Here is a 20425-nt window from a genome sequence, read left to right on the forward strand (position 1 = left end):
CCCATCTAATTATCCCCCTGAGAGATAAATTAGGTTTGGAGTGTCTTGTGCTTCTTATGTATCTAAAGCTCATCTACTCTACACTCCTAGTGGCCACAGTACATACATGTGTCTGTTTACCTTGGTTCCGTTTGCTTTTTGCAACTTACACGTTGATCCAAGGCGATGCTATTTCAAATGGTTCCCCGTATTTCTCCCAACCCCTTATCCACTTCTCTCAAATATAATTATCCCGTATGGCTTTATTATTTTTTTCTGAGCTGCCCCCTCCCAGGTATGGGAGCTTATGTTCCTCTAGAATGATCCGTTCCCACCGCGCAATCTAGTGCTTCTGTTGTATCCCTGTCTTAAAATAGCTCACACCCCACCGTATTGGGCATCCCTTTTATAGACAGAAAGATGGATGTAATTACTAATTTATGTTTCAGGAACTATTGACACAGCTCGCAGAGTGCTTGGAGTGTTGGATTGCTTCCATTGGAAATTCCCTTTTGTCTCGCATGAGAGCGTTCTGTTTATTAAGTCCATAGACGTGCAGGTTAGGGTCGACAGATGAAAATGAGCTAATTAGCTAACTCTGGTGCACTTACATTAATGTTGAAACGGATGCAGATTAATGTGCACTGTCCCTGGTAGATAAATAAAAGAAAAACATTTACACAAATAAGAGAAATGATTAGTTTGATTTAATAAAAAACAGTTTAATCCTCATGAAGAAAAACATCTTTGAGGGATAATTTGCTCCATTAAAAACCCCGGCTTTGAAAGGCAAGTACAGTAATGGCTAGTGAAAAACTTTATTTTCAATCATTGTTTTCATCAGCGATCGGATTTGCCCGTTTAAATGCTGTTTGCAGACAAGCACGTACATTATTGCAAACACAAAGACATGTGAGAATATACAGCAAGAAGGCCGAGAGCAACAGTTTTACATTTGTGATACTTCCTCCCTTATTTATAAATAGCTTACAAAATAGGACTGCTCCCTTCACTCCTAGGTAATTTGATCAGAATTTCCATTGTGTATTTTCTAAAGCGCCCGGCCCCCTCCACAAAATTGGATAGAGAAACCTCTGCCTTTTTCCCCTGAAGATTGAGTTTCATTTGTTTTCTATTAGGACAATAAGAGAATGAAAAGGCATGTCCTGCAGTATTTTAGCTGCTTATTAAAATATCCACTGTACTCCCACTGCTGCAGAAGGGAGTAAGAGATGCAACTGCAGTTATGTGATATACGTCAGATCATAAGTCTTCAGTGGTTCAGAGCAAATCCCATCGTATAAAGACTCCGCTTTGCTGTGCAGTGATCCAGAAATATAGAATGGCTCCAATGCTCTGTTGCAGTAGGTCCAAACCGGGTTGACAGCAGGCTGGTCTAGTCCAGCTCATCTACAGTCATTGCCTTGGCTGTGCTGCTGTAGCAGGTGTAGTTTGCACGGTTTTGAGCCGTGGCTGCTATGCGTGAGGCCCTCTGCTCTTTGATGCAGATTTATGTGTACGGGTGGTTGGGGTTACATCTGTAGCCTGTGGGAATATCCGTCTATCGATTTGACTTGAGCTGCAGATTTTGTTCATTCAATTTAATGGTACTACACTTTTTATAAATCACCGTTTGTGTTTAAATGGTGAACATCTATAACAGAAAACGTAATGTACAAGAAGAATAGGAGGTATGGGTATGTATGACACGTTGAATACTGTGTCTGTTTGTGTGTGTTCTTGTGCGTGTGTGTTGGGTCCTGTCAGGCTCTTGATGGCGATTTCTCGGAGGAGAACCGGGACAAGTGCCGTGTTGCCACTGCGCCTCTCATCGAAGCCGTGGAGAACCTCACGGCCTTCGCCTCCAACCCAGAGTTCGCCAGCGTTCCTGCTCAGATTAGTAACGAGGTACAGCATGTGTGTGTGCGCTTGTGTGCGTGCGTGCGTGCGTGCGTGCGTGCGTGCGTGCGTGCGTGCGTGCGTGCGTGGATGCGTGTGCATGGTTAAAACCCTGAGCAATTGGTGGATTTCTTGGAACAAATTGTTTCTTGTTCTTTCCCTTTGAATCATAAACTTAAAAAGGGAGTTGGTCTTTATTGAATACTCATAAAGCACTGGAACATTTTTGCAGTATGTTTTGAGGGAAGGAAGTTGTTACTTTGACTTCAGACGCACATTAGCAGAAGGCTGGTTCACCTGTGAGTCATTATTTTGCCAATTATTTTTGCAGTTACTAAATTTTGTGTGTGTGTGTGTGTGTGTGTGTGTGTGTGTGTCTCCAGGGCTCAGCTGCTCAGGAGCCCATCTTGCGTTCCGCACGGTCCATGTTGGACAGCTCCACACACCTGCTGAAGACAGCCCGCTCGCTCATCATCAACGCCAAGGACCCACCCACCTGGTCCATCCTGGCTGGCCACTCCCGTACCGTTTCTGACTCCATTAAGAGCCTCATCACTGCCATCAGGTCAGCACAGCGCCCTCTACTGCTCACTCCCGCACTGTGTCTGACTCCATTAAGAGTCTCATCACTGCCATCAGGTCAGCACAGCGCCCTCTACTGCTCACTCCCGCACTGTGTCTGACTCCATTAAGAGTCTTATCACTGCCATCAGGTCAGCACAGCGCCCTCTACTGCTCACTCCCGCACTGTGTCTGACTCCATTAAGGGCCTCATCACTGCCATCAGGTCAGCACAACGCCCTCTACTGCTCACTCCCACACTGTGTCTGACTCCATTATGAGTCTCATCACTGCCATCAGGTCAGCACAGCGCCCTCTACTGCTCACTCCCGCACTGTGTCTGACTCCATTAAGTGCCTCATCACTGCCATCAGGTCAGCACAGCGACCCCTACTGGTTAAGGACCTTATTGGTTTCTCATGACTGAGTCCTGCAGCTTTGAGATTTGCACTTTATTTTGTAATTGACACACTGGAAAATCAGCGGGTCACATTGCTTAAACACCTGTCAACTATCTTCATTAATTCAAGAAGCATTATTATTATTATTTTTTTAGAAAGTTATTTCAACAATGTGCTTGTGCTTGTTTCTGGTTTTTTGCCACTGATTCTCACGGGCATACTGACTTACTCTTCTGTGACTTTGTGTTTGTTATGGGCGGATCCTTGGTTGAGGGCTGAACCTACAGCTAAGGGACTGAACTGCCAGTATTGTAGAAAGCATATAAACCGTTTGCAGTCTCAGGTTACCTCTAGTGGTATAATGTTGCATTGCACCCTTTTTAGCAGATAAAAAAAAAAATCCATCACTGTCGGGATAAAGGTGGCAAAAACAAAAACTGTTGTAGACTGACCTTGCATCATACTATTAGCAAATGGGGTATAAGTAACTAACTGAAAGATGGCCAGAAGTAATTTATTCCCCCAACAGTAGACTCACTGTCTCTCTCTCATAGGGACAAAGCTCCAGGACAGAGGGAGTGCGACTCCTCCATCGACAACATCAACAAATGTATCCGGGATATCGAGCAGGCCTCCCTGGCAGCTGTTAGCCAGAACCTTCCCACCAGGGATGACATTTCACTGGAGGTAAAGCACAGCAGCCTAAGGCTCGCTGAAAAAACTGGGGCCAGTCTGCACCTCTGTGTGCTGCTTAAAACCATCTGTCCTGCACCCTTTCCACATGATTTGCTTCCCCGTGTCACCCACTCAGTGATATCAGTGTTTTAAGAGGAGCTTTGTCACTTCAAACTCCAAAATTGCAGGAGCTGTCATACGTTATCAATGACTTGGTGATTTGTTACAACCTTAGAACTTTGCTGAGAAGAATTGCAGGCTTGTTTTCTATGAATCAGTGCTTGACAGTTTATGTTAACTCAATCCATCATGGGTTTATGAAGCCTCACTCTCACAGTACTATATATGGGTCTGCTCCCTCTCCCCTGTCTCCGTCACATACGGTAACTTTCTCAACCTACTTTGAACAGGTTGTATTTATGTATGAAAATACCACTTGGCTTTTTGCAGAACAGTGCAGAACACTGGTTGGTTGCTGATCCCTCCGAGTGACTAATTGGATAACTTCTGCTGTCTAGCTTTGCAGCTGCATAGTGAATTAGCTGACTCTGAAAGGTGAATGTGAATAATCTCACCAGGCTTTGCAAGATCATTTGACATCCGTAGTGCAGGAGATCGGCCATCTCATTGACCCCATCTCGACAGCAGCAAGGGGAGAGGCCGCCCAGCTGGGACACAAGGTACAGTACATCTACACTCATTTTGTCATTTTAGCATAAACGTTTCCTGGTGCCGCTGCTGTGTTGTATCCAGCTCATGTTACATGGCAAAGGCTATTCTTTGCCATGTATCATGATGGCAAAGAATATGTTCAATCAAACCTTGAGTACCCAGCTCAGAGGACCATCTTTAGGAAGCAGTTAGTTATTAAGTAATTAAGAGCTTGAAATGAGTTTGCCCTGAAATCAACTTTTTGAAATGAACCCCCAGAAAAGGTCATTTATTGGATGCCCCAAATATTTCCTGGAATATTTTTGGCATTCTCCTTCAGGTGACCCAGCTTGCCGGCTACTTTGAACCCCTTATCATGGCATCTGTGGGCTTGGCCTCCAAATGCCTTGACCACCAGCAACAAATGACCGTCATGGACCAGACCAAGACGCTGGCTGAATCTGCTCTGCAGATGCTGTACGCTGCCAAAGAGGGAGGGGGCAACCCAAAGGTATGACACACGGCCACAGCTGAGTGACTGCACGGGACTACAAAGATGGGGACAGATGTATCAAAACTTGTGATCACATCTATACTGTTTATAACAGGAGTGGAAACCCTTCATCCTAGAGGTGGTCCATGGTCTGATGGTTTTAATTTACCCTAAATTCAACATTCATTTTAGAAACAAGGTAATGGTAAGAGTTAACTGTGATAAACTGCTTAAATTGCTTGATTAAATATAACAATGAAACCCTGTGATGCTACCATTTATTATCTCTGCATTTTACTGTACCCCAGACGAAAAGAGACTGCTTCAGAAGTAGAGAAATAGTGTAAAAACGGGAGAGGATTCTCTCTGTGCAGGCGGCCCATACCCACGAGGCCATCGCCGAGGCGGCCCAGCTGATGAAGGAGGCGGTGGACGACATCATGGTGACGCTGAACGAGGCGGCCAGCGAAGTGGGCATGGTGGGAGGGATGGTGGACTCCATCGCAGAGGCCATGGGCAAGGTGAGTGGGCGTTTTGCGGCAGGGAGCTGCATTCGCTGCGGTTGGGTTCATCTGCGGTGAAAGGTTTTCCTGAAAAGATTTGGTTTATTAATAGTTGGGCTTCCACTGAAAGCCTTTGAGATGCTAGGATACGATTAATTCACCTGTTGGTTGAACAATGAGATGAATGAGAGGTCTTCTGTCTGAAGCGTAGTGCCTTCAGTCAGTGACACAAGCATCGTATATAGTTATACTGAGAAATTCTGAAGTTCTGACGAAATGATGTATATTTTTCTGGAATGGTCTGTGATTGCTGATTTATGGAAACATGTAATCTCAGTCTTGTCCAAGTTATTTGGTTGCAAGTCTGAATAAGGCTAAAGCAGCAACAGTTCAGGGATGGGCAGAGACTGCAGTTTCTAGTAGGGACCATCATTGTTTTGGAGAAAAGGAAAAGCTTGGAAAATGGGATTTTGATATAGGCTATATATATATCTACTTTTGGGCTAAATTTGGTCATGGTATTTTAGTTATAGTTTGATATCATTACTATATACGGAAGGTAAATTTATCATTGAGTGTTTGTTGTGTTTGAAAAAAAAAAAGGAAAAAAGGCATAATAATCTTACCATATTCACCATATTCTTCTCTCTTGTGTCCGGAAAAGCACCAAATTGAATATTTCTGTTCATAATTTCAAATGTTTATAATTAAAAACTGCTGCTGCCAATTTCTCACATTTTAATTATCACTCATCTAATTTGAGAGAACATTTTCATGTTCAATTAATGTTGAAATAAGCACCGGAACTAATTATTCCTCATATAAAGCTGTTTAAATGGGCTTATCCAGAAATAACCAACCTATTTGAAGTAGTTTGGTTATTATCTGAGTTTTTTATTTGTCAATCTCTTGGAGCTGTAACCATTTAAAGACTGAATAAAGATCTTAGTCCTGAATTTTGCTTCCCCAGTTGGATGAAGGAACACCCCCAGAACCAGAGGGCTCATTTGTGGATTATCAGACAACAATGGTGAAGTATTCAAAGGCCATCGCTGTCACCGCCCAAGAAATGGTAAGAACTCATACCAAGTACCTTTTAAAAGTGTTGTTTGTTGCAAATTTTCCAGAATTCTGTTAGATTCTGTCCCGATGATCAAATAGGCCCTGGCCCTTATCTTTGTTGTGCAGGTAGCAGTCAAAATTGTACTTCTCTCTAGGGTCGTTCAGCGCACTTATCCCTGGTTATGGGTATGCAATTTGCACTTTGTTGTACGTCGCTGTGGATAAGAGCATCTGCCAAATGCCATTAATGTAAAAAAGATGCTCTTAGGTGTTCTTGGTACATCTGCAAGCTGTTATACTGACAGTGAATCAAAGGAAATTATGTTAAATGAAACCCTGAAATATGTTACATATCAGTTGTTTTAATGTACTGTGAGTGAATCCCTGTTCCATATTATCCTCACAAGCTACCATAGTTAAGATTTTGTGTGACTGTATTATATGATTGGAAGTGAGGTGCAGCTACTGTTGCTGTACAATGCAGCCTTTCTTTCTTACACTTTAGTTGCAGTAAAAGTGTGATTGGGTGGGCTGAGTTACCAATTTCTACTCTCAAACATTCTTGCATTCTTAGTATCTGTAGCACGGGTTCACAGAATTGTTCTCACAGTCCTACAACAATAATGGTCACTGCTCTTTTCCAGATGACAAAGTCGGTGACCAGCCCAGATGAACTGGGGGGTTTGGCTTCCCAAGTGACCACAGACTATGGCCAGCTGGCCCTCCAGGGTCGTTTAGCAGCTGCCACAGCAGAACCAGAGGAGGTGGGTCCCTCTGCCCTCTGGGCTGGCTGTCAGTCATGATAGAACAGGGCTGCCGTGGATTTCTGCTACAGCTGCGGCAGTGTAAATGGCTTCATATGATGTAGTATCTTGCCATAGAGGTTTATATCTGTTAATGCAAATAAGTGCTAAAAGGGTATTCTACTGGTCTTACAAAGTAAGTACTTACAAAGTAAGTCACTCTGGATAAGTGAATTTGCTCAATCCCATTATATTTTTAATGGAAAGTTTTTTTTATTTATAGTAACACTTGATTCCTTAAAAATGCAACCCTAGTGTGGAATCTTTTTTTTTCTTCGGCAATGTTCTTAATTTTCATCATAAAATGCTTTGAGGTTGTATTTTCTATGGTATAAATACTATACTTGAATATGTGGAACTGGAATGTGTTGTACTGCAGATGGTAAATGGACCGGTCTCTGCTTACAGATCGGCTTCCAGATAAAGACCCGGGTGCAGGAGCTGGGACATGGCTGCATCTTCCTGGTCCAGAAGGCGGGGGCCTTACAGGTCATCCCCACTGACAGTTATACCAAGAGGGAGCTCATCGAGTGTGCCCGGGCTGTCACGGAGAAGGTGAGTCAGCTACAGCGCCTCCCACAGGATGGGAAGACTCGGGAATCACCGCAGATATCTGCAGGCATTTATCGATCCCAGGGTGGTCGAGTTATATTCAAATTCTGTCTTCTGTCCGCTAGAGCCCTGTAACACTCACATCTCCTTACGTCTCTATTTCTAAGTGCACACCAGACAGTATCAGAAAGCTGCTCCTTCATGTGAATGCAAAGCAAGCTTTTCCGTCAGTCATATTTGCTGAGGGCTGTAATTGAGCATAAATGCTGCACGAATGCATTTCCAATCTAAGAACCAGCTTTTCTCTCTGCACTTTGCTGAATAATATATGTTAACGGATGCCGTGGCATAAAATCGATGTGTTAAAAAAGTAGACGAGTTTAGCTTGACGGCACAGGGATAGTGTCTGGACAGTTGGGAAGACTGTGGTTCTGTTCTTACCCCAGTGCCCGCCCTCGTCTGGAGATGGCGTCAATCATAGCATTGAGATAATGGACTTTCCAGTTTTGTTTTTCTTTGTGGAAGACAGAGACAGATTTTCTATTTCAAACCACAGTACAGTCCACTAATCACATTGACATATCTTGTCGTGTTTGATTGTACTGATAATGGGTAAAGTAAGGACTGTCAATTATTAATTTATTTATGTGAAATTTGACCTCAGAATGAAGGCCTTTTCCTGGTGCTGCTTTAAAGCCGCAGTCACACAACAGCAGTGTATAACAATAGGCAAAACTTTATGCTGTTGTTTTCACATAGATATATGTTACATTTCCTTACAAAAGTAAATACAAAAAAACATACATCAGTGAAACGGAACAATGAGGAATCATTGCAAGATGACATACAGATATATTAAAGACCAACTAGCATTCCCACTATGGGGGTAGAAAATGATACTGTGTGCTGTTGGCCGTTATGGCTGAAACCGTATTTACCGTTGCCCTTATCAGCACAGCCTGGCTTTTAGTCCACGCACTGGAAGAGCCAGACTGACTTCAGATAGCAGACATATATTATTGATCTCTCCAGCTTTATGTGCTCTTAATAGCTGGCTGACCAGCAGTGAGAAAGACAAACTCACTTATGTAATGTGACCATTATGTGTATGTGTGTAAGCTCCGCGCCTAAGTATTCCACTTCAATTTGCAGTTGACGAATTCTATTTCCAGGTGGCTATTATCTACTGTGCAAGAAGATGGCTCAGGCACCTCAACAACATGTTTTGTCTTGTTGATTTGCTGTACAAGTGGATGATTTTTCATTACTCGCTTTCTGTATTTTCTTGATGACACGATAAATGTTGAAACAAGCTACACTTGTGACTTCCATCCTTTATGTCTCCTCAGGCTTGCAGTTAGCTAGATTGATTTGCATTTCTCTCATTTGCTTTTGCATTGCTTGATTTCATCTGAGGCTTGTTTCAGATAATAATAATTTTGAGGATTACTGCGTCAGGGGACCCGGACCTCCGAGCACGTTTGACTGCATTATTCATTCCTGTTCACAACGTGTTTGTGAGCAACTGGTTTTGTGTGAGTGCACCAGTGCACTAGAACACTGTCTGTGTAATTTGGTGTGTCGGACTGATCCAGTGAGTGTATTTGAACAGCTGTCTCCACTGTGAATGATAATCTTATGTACACTACTTATAGAGAGTAGGTGGAGCAGAGATTCAGTTACGGATGGATTTAAATATATTTATATATTTCTTTTTACGTATGTTGTACATGAAATATTTAAACAGGTGAACACACTTGACGCCTTGTTTAACTAGCCTGCTGTTGAGGGTTTATACATCTTGTTGTGACGTCTGTTTATTACAGTATATGATTATGTTCTCCCATGCACTCCAATATTCCCTACACTGTTTGAGTTCCTGAATGGTCCTCTATTCTAATGCATGCAGTTAAATAATTTCAAAAATGTATTTGTATAAAAGTTGTATGACATTTACCACAATGTTTTGTAATTCATTAGAAACATGTACAATAATGGTTCATGAATTGGCATTATCTAATGTAGTTAGAGACCTAACTACTGAGAAGTTAATCTGTACAGCTTTGTTAATATAACATTCATTCATGTTGACAGCTATATTAGTTAATGTCAATGAACGTAACCTTATTGTAAAGTGTGACCATTTAATTTTGTATGAAAGTACTTGCGTGGGTCAGGTCAGGAAAGTGAGCTCTGAGAGATATGTGATCATAGAGAACAGGACAGAGTTACAGGGACTAAGAGAGGCTCCTCTCTCCCCAGGTTTCCCTGGTGCTGTCGGCCCTACAGGCCGGGAACAAGGGCACGCAGGCCTGCATCACGGCCGCCAGCGCTGTGTCCGGCATCATCGCTGACCTGGACACCACCATCATGTTCGCCTCGGCTGGTACACTCAACGCGGAGAACGACGAGTCCTTCGCCGACCACAGGTGAGGCCTGAACGCTAGTGAAGAGGTGCTGGACAGAGTGTCAGGATGGAGTGATGAATGGACTACAAAAACCAAAACCAAGCCAATCTCACATGCCACATGTATTTTCATCTTATGTTTAGACTCTATTTTTTTCCTTTTTTGCTACATATGACAAACTAATGAGGTGAGGGAGTTTGATCCATTTCAAGATTTGCCAGTGGGGTAAAAATTTTACTTGTTTACTTGTCAAGCAAAAACTTAAAACAAGCTCATTTTCTATTTGACAGAAAACGAATAGATTTTGGAAATAAAAATGAGCTGAAAACCCGGGAACAAAATCAGCCAGTATGAGGATAGTTTTGGTTTGTGAATGGAAAGTCCCTCAGGCTGCCTTGTGTCCTAGTTTGAGCTGCTTTGTGGGTTTAGCCCAGTGTTGAGCCTGGGGTTTCATCATGTCTCCCCTTCTGTAGGGAGAACATCCTGAAAACGGCCAAAGCCCTGGTGGAGGACACTAAGATGCTGGTGTCTGGAGCTGCATCCAGTCAGGAGAAACTGGCCCAGGCTGCTCAGTCATCTGCGAAGACCATCACCCAGCTGACCGACGTGGTCAAGCTCGGGGCCGCCAGCATTGGATCGGATGACCCTGAAACGCAGGTGATTTTCTTGGGATAGATAGGGATAGATAGTTGCATTTATATAGAGCTTTTTCTCACACTCAATTCGCTTTACACCACCACCAATGTGTTGCACCCACTTAGGTGATGCACAACTGCCATTTTGCGCCAGAACGCTCACCACACATCAGCTGAGGTGGAGAACAGTTTTTTACCCAAAGGGGATAATAAGGTGGCAGGTTGAAAGTGCCAGGTTTGGGATTTAGCCAAGACACCAGGGAATCCCCTACTCGGTTGCTTACTCGAGTGCCGTGTGATCTTGACCACAATGTGTGTACATTACATTGGTATAATGTCTCTAAAGGATGATTGTGGGAATGGGGGGGGGTCTCTTTTCTTTTGCATGTATCTTGGTGATTTAAATTTATTTTATTTTATTCAGGTGGTTCTGATTAACGCTGTGAAGGATGTTGCCAAGGCTCTGGCCGAGCTCATAGGGGCCACCAAAGGTGCGGCAGGAAAGCCGGCTGATGACCCCTCCATGTACCAGCTGAAGAGCGCTGCCAAGGTAGGGCCCCTCATTGGCTCACAGCACGGGGGGGTGGTCACTATCCCTCAGGACAAGTGCAGGTATACTGTCCTGTTCAGATGGTTGTACAGCACTACAGTCATATTGTAGCTCACAGATGGTGGTACTACACTAATTTTATTGTATTTCACTGATGGTTGTATAGCACAAGTTCTGTTTTAGCTGATAGATGGTGGAATAGCACTTATCCTTCTGTAGCTCACAGTGGTACAGCCTAGTCCTATTTTACCTCATGGATAATGGTCCAGCAGTATTGTTATTGTCGTTTGCAGATAGTGGTACAGCAGTCTGATTGTAGCTCACAGATAGTGGAACAACTCTGATCCTATTGTCACTCACAGATGGTGATACAGTCCTGCACTGACTTAACTCTGCACTGAGGTGCTACTGCAAGTAGCCAGAGAGATTTTTGCTCTGCTTGTTGGTGCCTGAGTGCTATGATTAAGAGTTTTCATCTTCTCCACCTCACTCCCTTGCCACTTCTCTTTTCTGAGATAGATGTGAGTAATATAACATCACCATAAATCTGATGATCTGAAATGGCTGAAGTGACAGTCCCCTAGCACTTGCTAGTTCCTGTGCCAGAGTTTCTCATATTTTTGCAGCACAGTCATCTATTCTGCAGGCTCCTCAAGGCAACGGAGGAGGACCTGATGTAGAGTTGAACACTGTTCATTTGTAAAGTCGATTTATTGGCTTCACTGAGCCCTGGGTTATATACTTTCAGTGTGTGTAACTGTGTGTTTACTGTGTGGTGAGCTTCACATGTACCCATGAAATTTTGTACCTAGCTGTTCCCCAGGAACATGAAGGCAGGAAGCAGCAGCCCTCCTAATTGTTATAAAGACGTGCCGGTGAGCAGGCGGATTGAGGCATGCGTGTGCGTGCAGTACTGTTTCTCCACTCTCCGCCAGGGTAGAATATTCAGCACTTTTCACCTGCACGCTCTAATCCCATTACAGCTCAGTGACAGTCCCATTTACGTTCAGAAAAGAGTTCAGTATGTTTTATGATGCACACAGTATCAAGCACCACAACAGCATCCTATACGTTTTCTCCACTTGGTGTTGTCATATTTCCCTATGTGTAATAGCCCTGATTAGTCCTGTTTAATGTGGAGTTGAATGTTTTTGTTCAGTAGAGCACTGGTCCTATTGTAGGTATGTCACAGACAGTGGAATAACTCTGGTTCTACTGTAGGTGCAGTCAGAAAATAAATCCGTATTTTTTTATGATGCTGATGTGACAGTATCAATCAGCACAACTGCATTCAATAAGGTTTCCTCCATGCTGATGCCATCTTTCCCTAAAAACCCATATAATACGTGGAGTTTTGCCGGGTTTGCACTTTTTCAGAGTGCACACAAGCCAAGTCAAGTTTAGAAAAGTATTTGAAACCAAAACAATAGCCTACCTGACCCTGGTATGGACTTGATTGGTCGTGTTTAATGTCTAGTTAAATGTTTTTGTTCATTCCATGTTTGAGACAAGTGGGACTGAAGGTTCAGAAGTTGCTGTAGCTGAGGTTTAGTCACTTGCAGTCGCTTTACAGTCCATGAGCGGAGCTGTATAGCCATTACATGAGTGGAGTGCCCAGTGGAGTGCTTTAGTATGTAGTAACTTTGGTACACTTCCATGGTCTGCATTTGGTTCCAAAACTAGGAGTGCCTTTTGCACTGAGCTGTGGCTGGTGGTAGCAGTCTGTCATCAACTGGAGGAGGAATGTCTAGGCAAACACAATGCCAAGTATTGAATGATAAATACTTGATATGTATCATGAAACATGCCGAATAGTAATTTCTGACCAGAATTCCCCTTTAGTTTTGTAGTTCAGTACCATTAGGGAGAGTGGTTGGCCTTGTGGTTCCTGCATGTCACTTGAACTGAGTCTTTTAACCAGCTCCTTTTAATCTTATCAGGTCAATCTCATAACCCATAACAGACTTTCATTCCTGAACCCAGAGCTGTCAGTCAAAGGCCTGGCTCCATCTGTTGTGATTTCCGTGGATGTTTTGTGATCCTTTTAACCTCTATGTGCCAAGAGAAGAAATGTGCTTCCTTTCAAATCTGCAGATTTCTCCCAGGCTTGAGGACCAGAAACACAATTCTCCAGCATAAAGAGAACCACGCTGACACACTACACTCAAGCTCCATTGAAACAGTTTTACAGTAGAAGATCACTCCCTCATTGCTTCCCCTGGCAGTGATTCTGATTGTTTCTGTAGAGACAAGCTCACTGGTGTATATTTGGTGCCCTCTGCTGGCCCAGCTCTCTGATTAGCGCGCAGGATTAGCATCCTTCTTAACGCAAATCTCCCTGACTCCCTGCGCTCAGGTCATGGTGACGAATGTGACGTCGCTCCTGAAGACGGTGAAGGCTGTGGAGGACGAGGCCACTCGCGGCACGAGGGCGCTGGAGGCCACCATCGAGTGCATCAAGCAGGAGCTGACGGTGCGGCGCTGTCTTATCCCGCACTCTCACATCAATCTAAACTCATCTGTTTCATTCAGTTACCTTCTGTATTCACATCTTGCTGGGCTTCATATGATTTTCTCAGATATATTGGTATATAAGGACAATGGGCTTCTGTGCCTGATTAAAAAAAAAAAGTATATTTAATTATTGAGCGCCCGGTCTAGCTTCCTCTCTCCAAAGGTGCGGTTTTGAATCTGAAGGGGTTCATAGAGCTGACCTCTCTAGAGGCATTGAGTTTCTGCCACTGCAGCTGTACAGTAATCCATGCTGTGTTATGTGTTTTCCTGCATAATTTACAAGTCATTGTGGCCAATATGGAGTGAGGAAGAGACACATCTTGATGAGTTTGTTTCAGCTGCAGTTTTTCTCCCGTCCTTATTGTTGGTCCCTCCGGACCAGTTTTCTACAGCTCATTCTTGATGCTAATTAGTAGTCATGTACCAAATTATTGTTCAAATGAAAACCTACAGGATGGTAGAGTTTCAGGAACAGGGTTGGTTACCACTGCTCTACTGTACATCTATGACTTTTTCTACTCTTTATGTAAATGAGAATGCAGTCCAAGGTGTGTCCAAATATCATAGTGGCAATATTAGCCGCAGTTGAAATGGTCTGCCAGTCAGGACAACACAAAGCCATCGCCTGTCACATTAGGGCATCATTGAATCTACCCCTTTCCAGGTGTTCCAGTCCAAAGATGTTCCGGAGAGTTCCACCACGCCAGAGGAGTTCATCCGCATGACAAAGGGCATCACCACGGCGACGGCCAAAGCGGTGGCAGCGGGGAACTCTGCCCGGCAGGAAGACGTCATCTCCACGGCCAACCTGAGCCGGAAGGCTATCGCGGACATGCTGACCACCTGCAAGGTATCGACATCTGGTATCTGGTGTGCCTATGTACGAGGCTTTGACTTCAGTGGCACTGCGCTACGTGTGCAAGGCCCTCCCTTATTCAGCTGACCTACAAACGTTTACGTCTGTGATATCATTTATTCATAGAAGAGGGCATTTGGAGTACACACTCTGTTCCGGCTGATTACCTTGTGTCTGTAACGGTGATGAGTGTTTGTTTGGTGTAAGTATGGGAGTTCTCCTTTCTCCTCCAGCAAGCGGCCTATCACCAGGAGGTGAATGAAGACGTGCGGAGCCGAGCGCTGACTTATGGGGCCGAGTGCACGACCGGCTACATCCAGCTCCTGGAGCACGTGCTGCTGGTGAGACTGAGCAGACCTCGCCCTGACCTCCAACACTCGCTTATGTGTCTGTGTGTGTATGTGTGCTGCATTATTTAGCATTTTGCGTGTAACATTGTGCAGTGTATCTGTGAGTGTACTTTTGTGTGTGTGTGTGCGTGTGTGCGTGCGTGCGTGCGTTGTGTGTGTGTGTGTGTGTGTGTGTGTGTGTGTGTGTGTGTGTGTGTGTGTGTGTGTGTGTGTGTGCGTGTGCGTGTGCGTGCGTGTGCGTGCGTGCGTGTGTGTGTGCGTGCGTGTGCGTGCGTGTGTGTGCGCGCATGTGTGTGTGCGCGCGCGCGGGTGTTGACGTGTTCTTTCTCACACGTAACCAGGTCCTTCAGAAGCCCACGCCGGAGCAGAAGCAGCAGCTGGCCGTGTTCTCCAAGCGCGTGGCGGGCGCCGTCACTGAGCTCATCCAGGCGGCCGAGGCCATGAAGGGTGAGCACACACATGAGCACGTGCTCCCCAGCACAGCGCCACACCTCCGTGGGAACATCTGCCACACAGCACAAAGACCAGCTGCCAATAATATTACACTGCACCAATTCCACCACTTCAACTCATTATCACCAAGTTTAATTATTAATTTAATAAAGTTTGACATTTTTTTACCTTTTATTACCTTGGGATGAAATATGATATCAATGGGAAAATGTTAATACAACATTGATACTGGCATATTACTTTTTTCCAACATGGTAGGGGCAAAAAAAAAGAGAGCAGAATCTCCAATGGTGAAAAGATCTAGTCATTCCTTTCTCATGTACAGTATACTGGTCTTACAAGATCAAACCTGTAATGTTACTTTAGTTAGCTGTTAATGAATATAGATTTTCTTCACGTGGCATTTCTGTTTTAATAGCCGTGATCTTGCCGTATCAGGAAAGGAATTAATTGGGCTAGATCATGACTACAGATTACTTTATGACTGCAGCAGACAATTAAATTAAAATAATAATTAAGAGAATGTTTCTGGTGTGCCACCAGCTGTGCATCAACTGTCTCCAGTTTCAAGTCACGATTTCCCTCCCCGCACTATTAATTTATTTGATTGGCAGGTCCCTTTACCCAGGGTTTGTACCCAAGTTTCAAAGCATATTAGCACCAGGCTGTCTGCTAATTGAGCTAAATTTATTGTAATGACGATGCCTATTCAAAGCGCTGTCCTTATCATTCTGATCCAAGGCAACAGAAGTCATTATGCCTGTGCATCGAGACCAAATATGGATTTACTTTTTGTTTCAGGGCCTGGATCACTTGTCCAAAGATTTTATCAGTTTTCCCGTTTAAGCTTGCGTCTTTGAATCCCTTAAGCAAATTGTTCTGTTGAAATCTGATAGCAGTTTTGGACTTCAATAGTTTTGGCTACAGTCAGTAATCCGTGTGTTCTGTTGGATCTCTGAAATCTACCACCCTATTTCTCTCTCTCGCCTCAGATGGAGGTAAGTTGGAAATTCGACATGTTGTTCTTGAGGATCACCTTTCGTTGAGAGGAAGAGGAGGAGTGTGGGGTGGGAATGCATGTCCCCAGGGTCCCCGCATAGTCCATAAAACTATCATTCCATCCATGCCTCCTGAGTCGCTTACAGGAGTCATACTTTATAGGCTCTTTGACATCTATAAAGACCCATGAGGCGTCCATAAATCTGCACTTTCCTTTGAGCTTTTACCTTAACCATAGAGGTGATGGTGAACTGGACCTTGAGTCCATACAACAGCATGTGGGTGTTTTTTTCCCCTCATTTTCTCGTCTTCATGCTGAAAGCAGCCCCGTGCGTTGATGCATGCCTGTGATGACGGTGATTGTGTTCTGCGTGGACTCATTGTCCTTCTTGCTGTCTGTGAGATTGCAGTGCCTGGTGGGTACCCACTGTGCCTGATGTTAGCCATGATGTCGCTGTGCATTGTGGGTGCATCGTGCATTATTTAATGACCTTGTTCACCGAGTGCCTTCTTGGTGCTTGTCCCTATTCATGAATGTGTCTTTCTGGTGTCCTGATGATTAGGTCCTTGTAGGTCCTTATTTTGCCTAATAATGATCAGGAACACACAGTATCGTATAGTTACACAGTGCACTATTGACCGTAATGCATTGTGGGTATGCGCTGTGCTTGTTGGTGAAGATGTGGTGAGGCATTGTGGATTTTCACTGCCAAGGAACAAACATTGCACGTGGTGGATAGTAGCCACCAACTGTGGCTAATATGTGCATGTTGTGCACGTCTTAATGGTAGAAGCTGCCACTCCTCATTGAATACTCTGTGGATGATGGACAGTCAGTGGGTTTCTCTAACTGCTGACTCATCTACACCTTTCTCTTTAATGACTGAAAAACTTTAGAAATCATAACCAGATATATACAGTTTGTTATATTCTAAAAAAGACAACCGACTCACTATGTAAAATAGAAATGACCTGTGTTTTTTTTCCCTGCACTAACAAGGTGAAATGCTCACTACATCTCAGTACATTATCTAATTTGTACCATCACGATAAGAAAAATTAATCTAACATGTTAAGATATTCTGGTTTAAAATTAGATTGAATATCACAAAGGTTTATTAAAATAAGTCAAGACTGACTACTGGCATTGTTCTCATGTTTCTCCCTCACTGATGGCCAGTAGTCATACCACCCTGTATGCCTCTCAGACACCTTGTGTGAAAACCAGGCAGTGATGTTGGTGGCCCTTTAGTGGGTTGGGCACTTTTACCTTCTACAGTCTTATGTTTTTGACCGTGTACAATTCAATGTCTGTTATACTTATACATTCAGAGAAAACTCCATAATTGTGTTAACTGTGATGTACAGTGGGGGGGGGGGGGGGGGGGATATATCTAAAGGCTGCATGTTGAACCTCATTTATCTGAAGCATGTGGATGTGTTTTTTCTGTTGGGTTTATATAGCGAGCTTTTGGGTTTGCAAATGCATGTTGATGCATGTGCTGTCTCTAGGATCTCAGAATGTTGTCCCTTCCTCACAGTAGATCTCATATGTACACACCTTCATCTGTAGTATGTGCATGCGCAGGACAAAATGAACTCCAAACTGATGGAAGTTTCCATTGACAGTCAATGGGGTTGTCCATAAGTTGATGGCTTAAGTGTGTGACCACTTCCTGGACTTTGCTGTTGGTGAGCATGATACTGTGTTGTGTTGTGGGTAATCTGTGTTGTGGTGGTTCCAGGCACAGAGTGGGTGGATCCAGAAGACCCCACGGTGATCGCTGAGACTGAGCTGCTGGGGGCCGCGGCGTCCATCGAGGCTGCAGCCAAGAAGCTGGAGCAGCTGAAGCCCAGAGCCAAGCCCAAGGTATGAATCCAGCCCACTCCCCCACCTCTACACCCCCGACACCCACAACTCCACCCATCTACACCCACCACTCAACCCCACAACTCCACAACTCCACCCCTCTACACTCACAACTCCACCCCTCTACACCCACAACTCCACTCGTATACACCCACAACTCCACTCGTATACACCCACAACTCCACCCGTCTACACTCACAACTCCACCCCTCTACACATTTACATTTACATTTTAGTCATTTGGCACCACACTCCAACCCTTTGGTCCAAATGCGCAGAAAAACATCTGCATCTTCAGAGTTTGAAGGGCTGTGACGGTTATGATATCTTCGTGATTGCAAAGACAGGGCTGTTTGTTTAGCTTTTCTGCTGTGATGACTGATGATAACTAAGACTAAGTTCTCAATGTTTTTTTTTTGTGTACCAGTTGGGATAGTTTTGGTGTGATTTCTTTGGTCTTTTACTGAAGGAAATGTTTAATGTTCTGTCAATGGGAAAAATGGTATGCAGTAAATGATATTTCCTGCACGGTACTTTCTCACACCTGAAAACGATTTATTTGCGAGATGATGAATTTGAGTAAAAGTGAATGGACATATTGGTGCAAGGCTTTGACGGGGCAATCAGTGTAGGATATAGGATATCTGCTATGAACTGGCTTCCATTTGGCCGTTTGCTATGACATGGCCTTACGTTGCATTGGAAGACAATACAGTGTGTTTACACATACCTGTGCCTTTGTGCCCATAGGCATATGTGTAAATGTGGGTGTTGTGTGGCCTGCTTGTATGTGCAGTTGTATGTGGTTATGGGTTTCTGCATGTTTGCCCATGTGTTTGCACATATCTGTCCTTGTGTGTACATGCACATACATGTGTGTCTATGTGGTACAAAGCTTTTGTGTGCTTTGTGAGTGTGTGCATATGAATGTCAGACGGCTGTCTGAAGAAGAGGTTTGACTGTCCATTGAGTCGCAAGGCTGCAGGACTTGCATGATGGTTCCCCATCTCCAGTCATGCTACACTACGATGCACTAGCTTTGTTCATCTGGTTGCAGCAAACTTTCTGTCCTTTTCACCACTGCACTTTCGTTTCTGACAGAAATGACTTGTTGTCAGATCTCCGTGTATCTTGGTTCAGACCTTTTGCCAGGGCCGGTTCTTGGATAGCATGGGTGTCTCAGTATGTTGGCTTGCATACAGTGTCTCTACCCTGCCCCTCTTACTTTGTCTCAATGGTGGAAGCTTCTAGGCTCTGTCGTCCACATTGGGAGCGTCGTTATTCCAGACGTGCAAGTTTGTTGCTGAAACACAAAGAATGAGCCTGTTGTGCTGGTTTGTGCTCCTACACTGTGTTCGAACACAGTTCAGAGTATAGGGGGCCTCCCCCCTTACACTCCTCCACCTCCCATGACTCCCCCCTTTTCCTTCTGTATCCCTGTGTCATGCTCGCCCTGCATGCCCCACTGTGGTCGTACCGTTGAGCCAGTTTAATCCCGGAAGCCTCCGATGCAGGGCTCTGTCTGATATGTTTGATATATTAGGTTGTTATTCAGTCCAACTATATATCAAACATATTCCTACAGTGTCCCGCCTTGTCTCCAGACGTGTTCTGTGTGTGCTTTCATGACGTGTCCTATGGTGACGGACGCTCATTTAAGAGATGAAGCAGGAACGCTTTTCGGTTGTTGTTGTGTTTTTGGTGTTTGCAGTTTTCATTTTTTAGTTTCTTTTACTGTACTTTGCAGAGCATAATTGTCCTGCAGCACAGTGCAGAATATTCGGTTGACATTTCTGTGTTTTTTCTGTATTTTAGTGGTAATTGAGGTTGGTTGAGATTCTTTCACAATTTGAGGAAAGATCAACTGCAGTTCTAATTCTGCATTCACAAAACAGATTATGCATTTATCATATATCATCTTATTAGCTGAACTTGGGGATATTTCAATTTACTTTCGTAGAGGTTAGCAAGAATCTATTTGTCAGAGGCATCATGTCCCTAAACTGAATGTATAATTGCATTTAGTTTATATAACATTCTGCTTTTAAGAATCTGTGAATTCAAGTATCCCATTTACCTACAATTATAGTTCTGTTTAAGCCAGAATGATTTTAAGTAGAACACTGCATTTATTCATTTTTGAAAACATGCCACAGATTAATTGACCCAGACGGGTGGACTGTAGATTAGCAGCAGCGATAGCTAGCGTTG

General features: G+C 44.0%; 1 protein-coding gene across 2 annotated transcripts in view; it reads left to right on the plus strand.

Annotated features, from left to right (window-relative positions):
* LOC133130319 (talin-2) overlaps positions 1-20425 on the plus strand; it is a 115896-nt gene that overhangs the window by 87673 nt on the left and 7798 nt on the right. For both annotated transcript variants that reach the window (XM_061244808.1, XM_061244809.1), the window contains 17 exons: positions 1747-1887; positions 2262-2443; positions 3395-3527; positions 4094-4195; positions 4507-4677; positions 5034-5180; positions 6133-6234; positions 6869-6988; positions 7436-7582; positions 9842-10008; positions 10461-10644; positions 11047-11172; positions 13529-13645; positions 14351-14536; positions 14776-14883; positions 15234-15339; positions 18090-18214. In XM_061244808.1, the coding sequence (XP_061100792.1) occupies positions 1747-1887; positions 2262-2443; positions 3395-3527; positions 4094-4195; positions 4507-4677; positions 5034-5180; positions 6133-6234; positions 6869-6988; positions 7436-7582; positions 9842-10008; positions 10461-10644; positions 11047-11172; positions 13529-13645; positions 14351-14536; positions 14776-14883; positions 15234-15339; positions 18090-18214 (2364 nt within the window). The remainder of the gene's footprint in view (positions 1-1746; positions 1888-2261; positions 2444-3394; positions 3528-4093; positions 4196-4506; positions 4678-5033; positions 5181-6132; positions 6235-6868; positions 6989-7435; positions 7583-9841; positions 10009-10460; positions 10645-11046; positions 11173-13528; positions 13646-14350; positions 14537-14775; positions 14884-15233; positions 15340-18089; positions 18215-20425) is intronic.

This window comes from Conger conger, chromosome 6 (assembly GCF_963514075.1).
Source record: "Conger conger chromosome 6, fConCon1.1, whole genome shotgun sequence".
Taxonomy (NCBI): domain Eukaryota; kingdom Metazoa; phylum Chordata; class Actinopteri; order Anguilliformes; family Congridae; genus Conger; species Conger conger.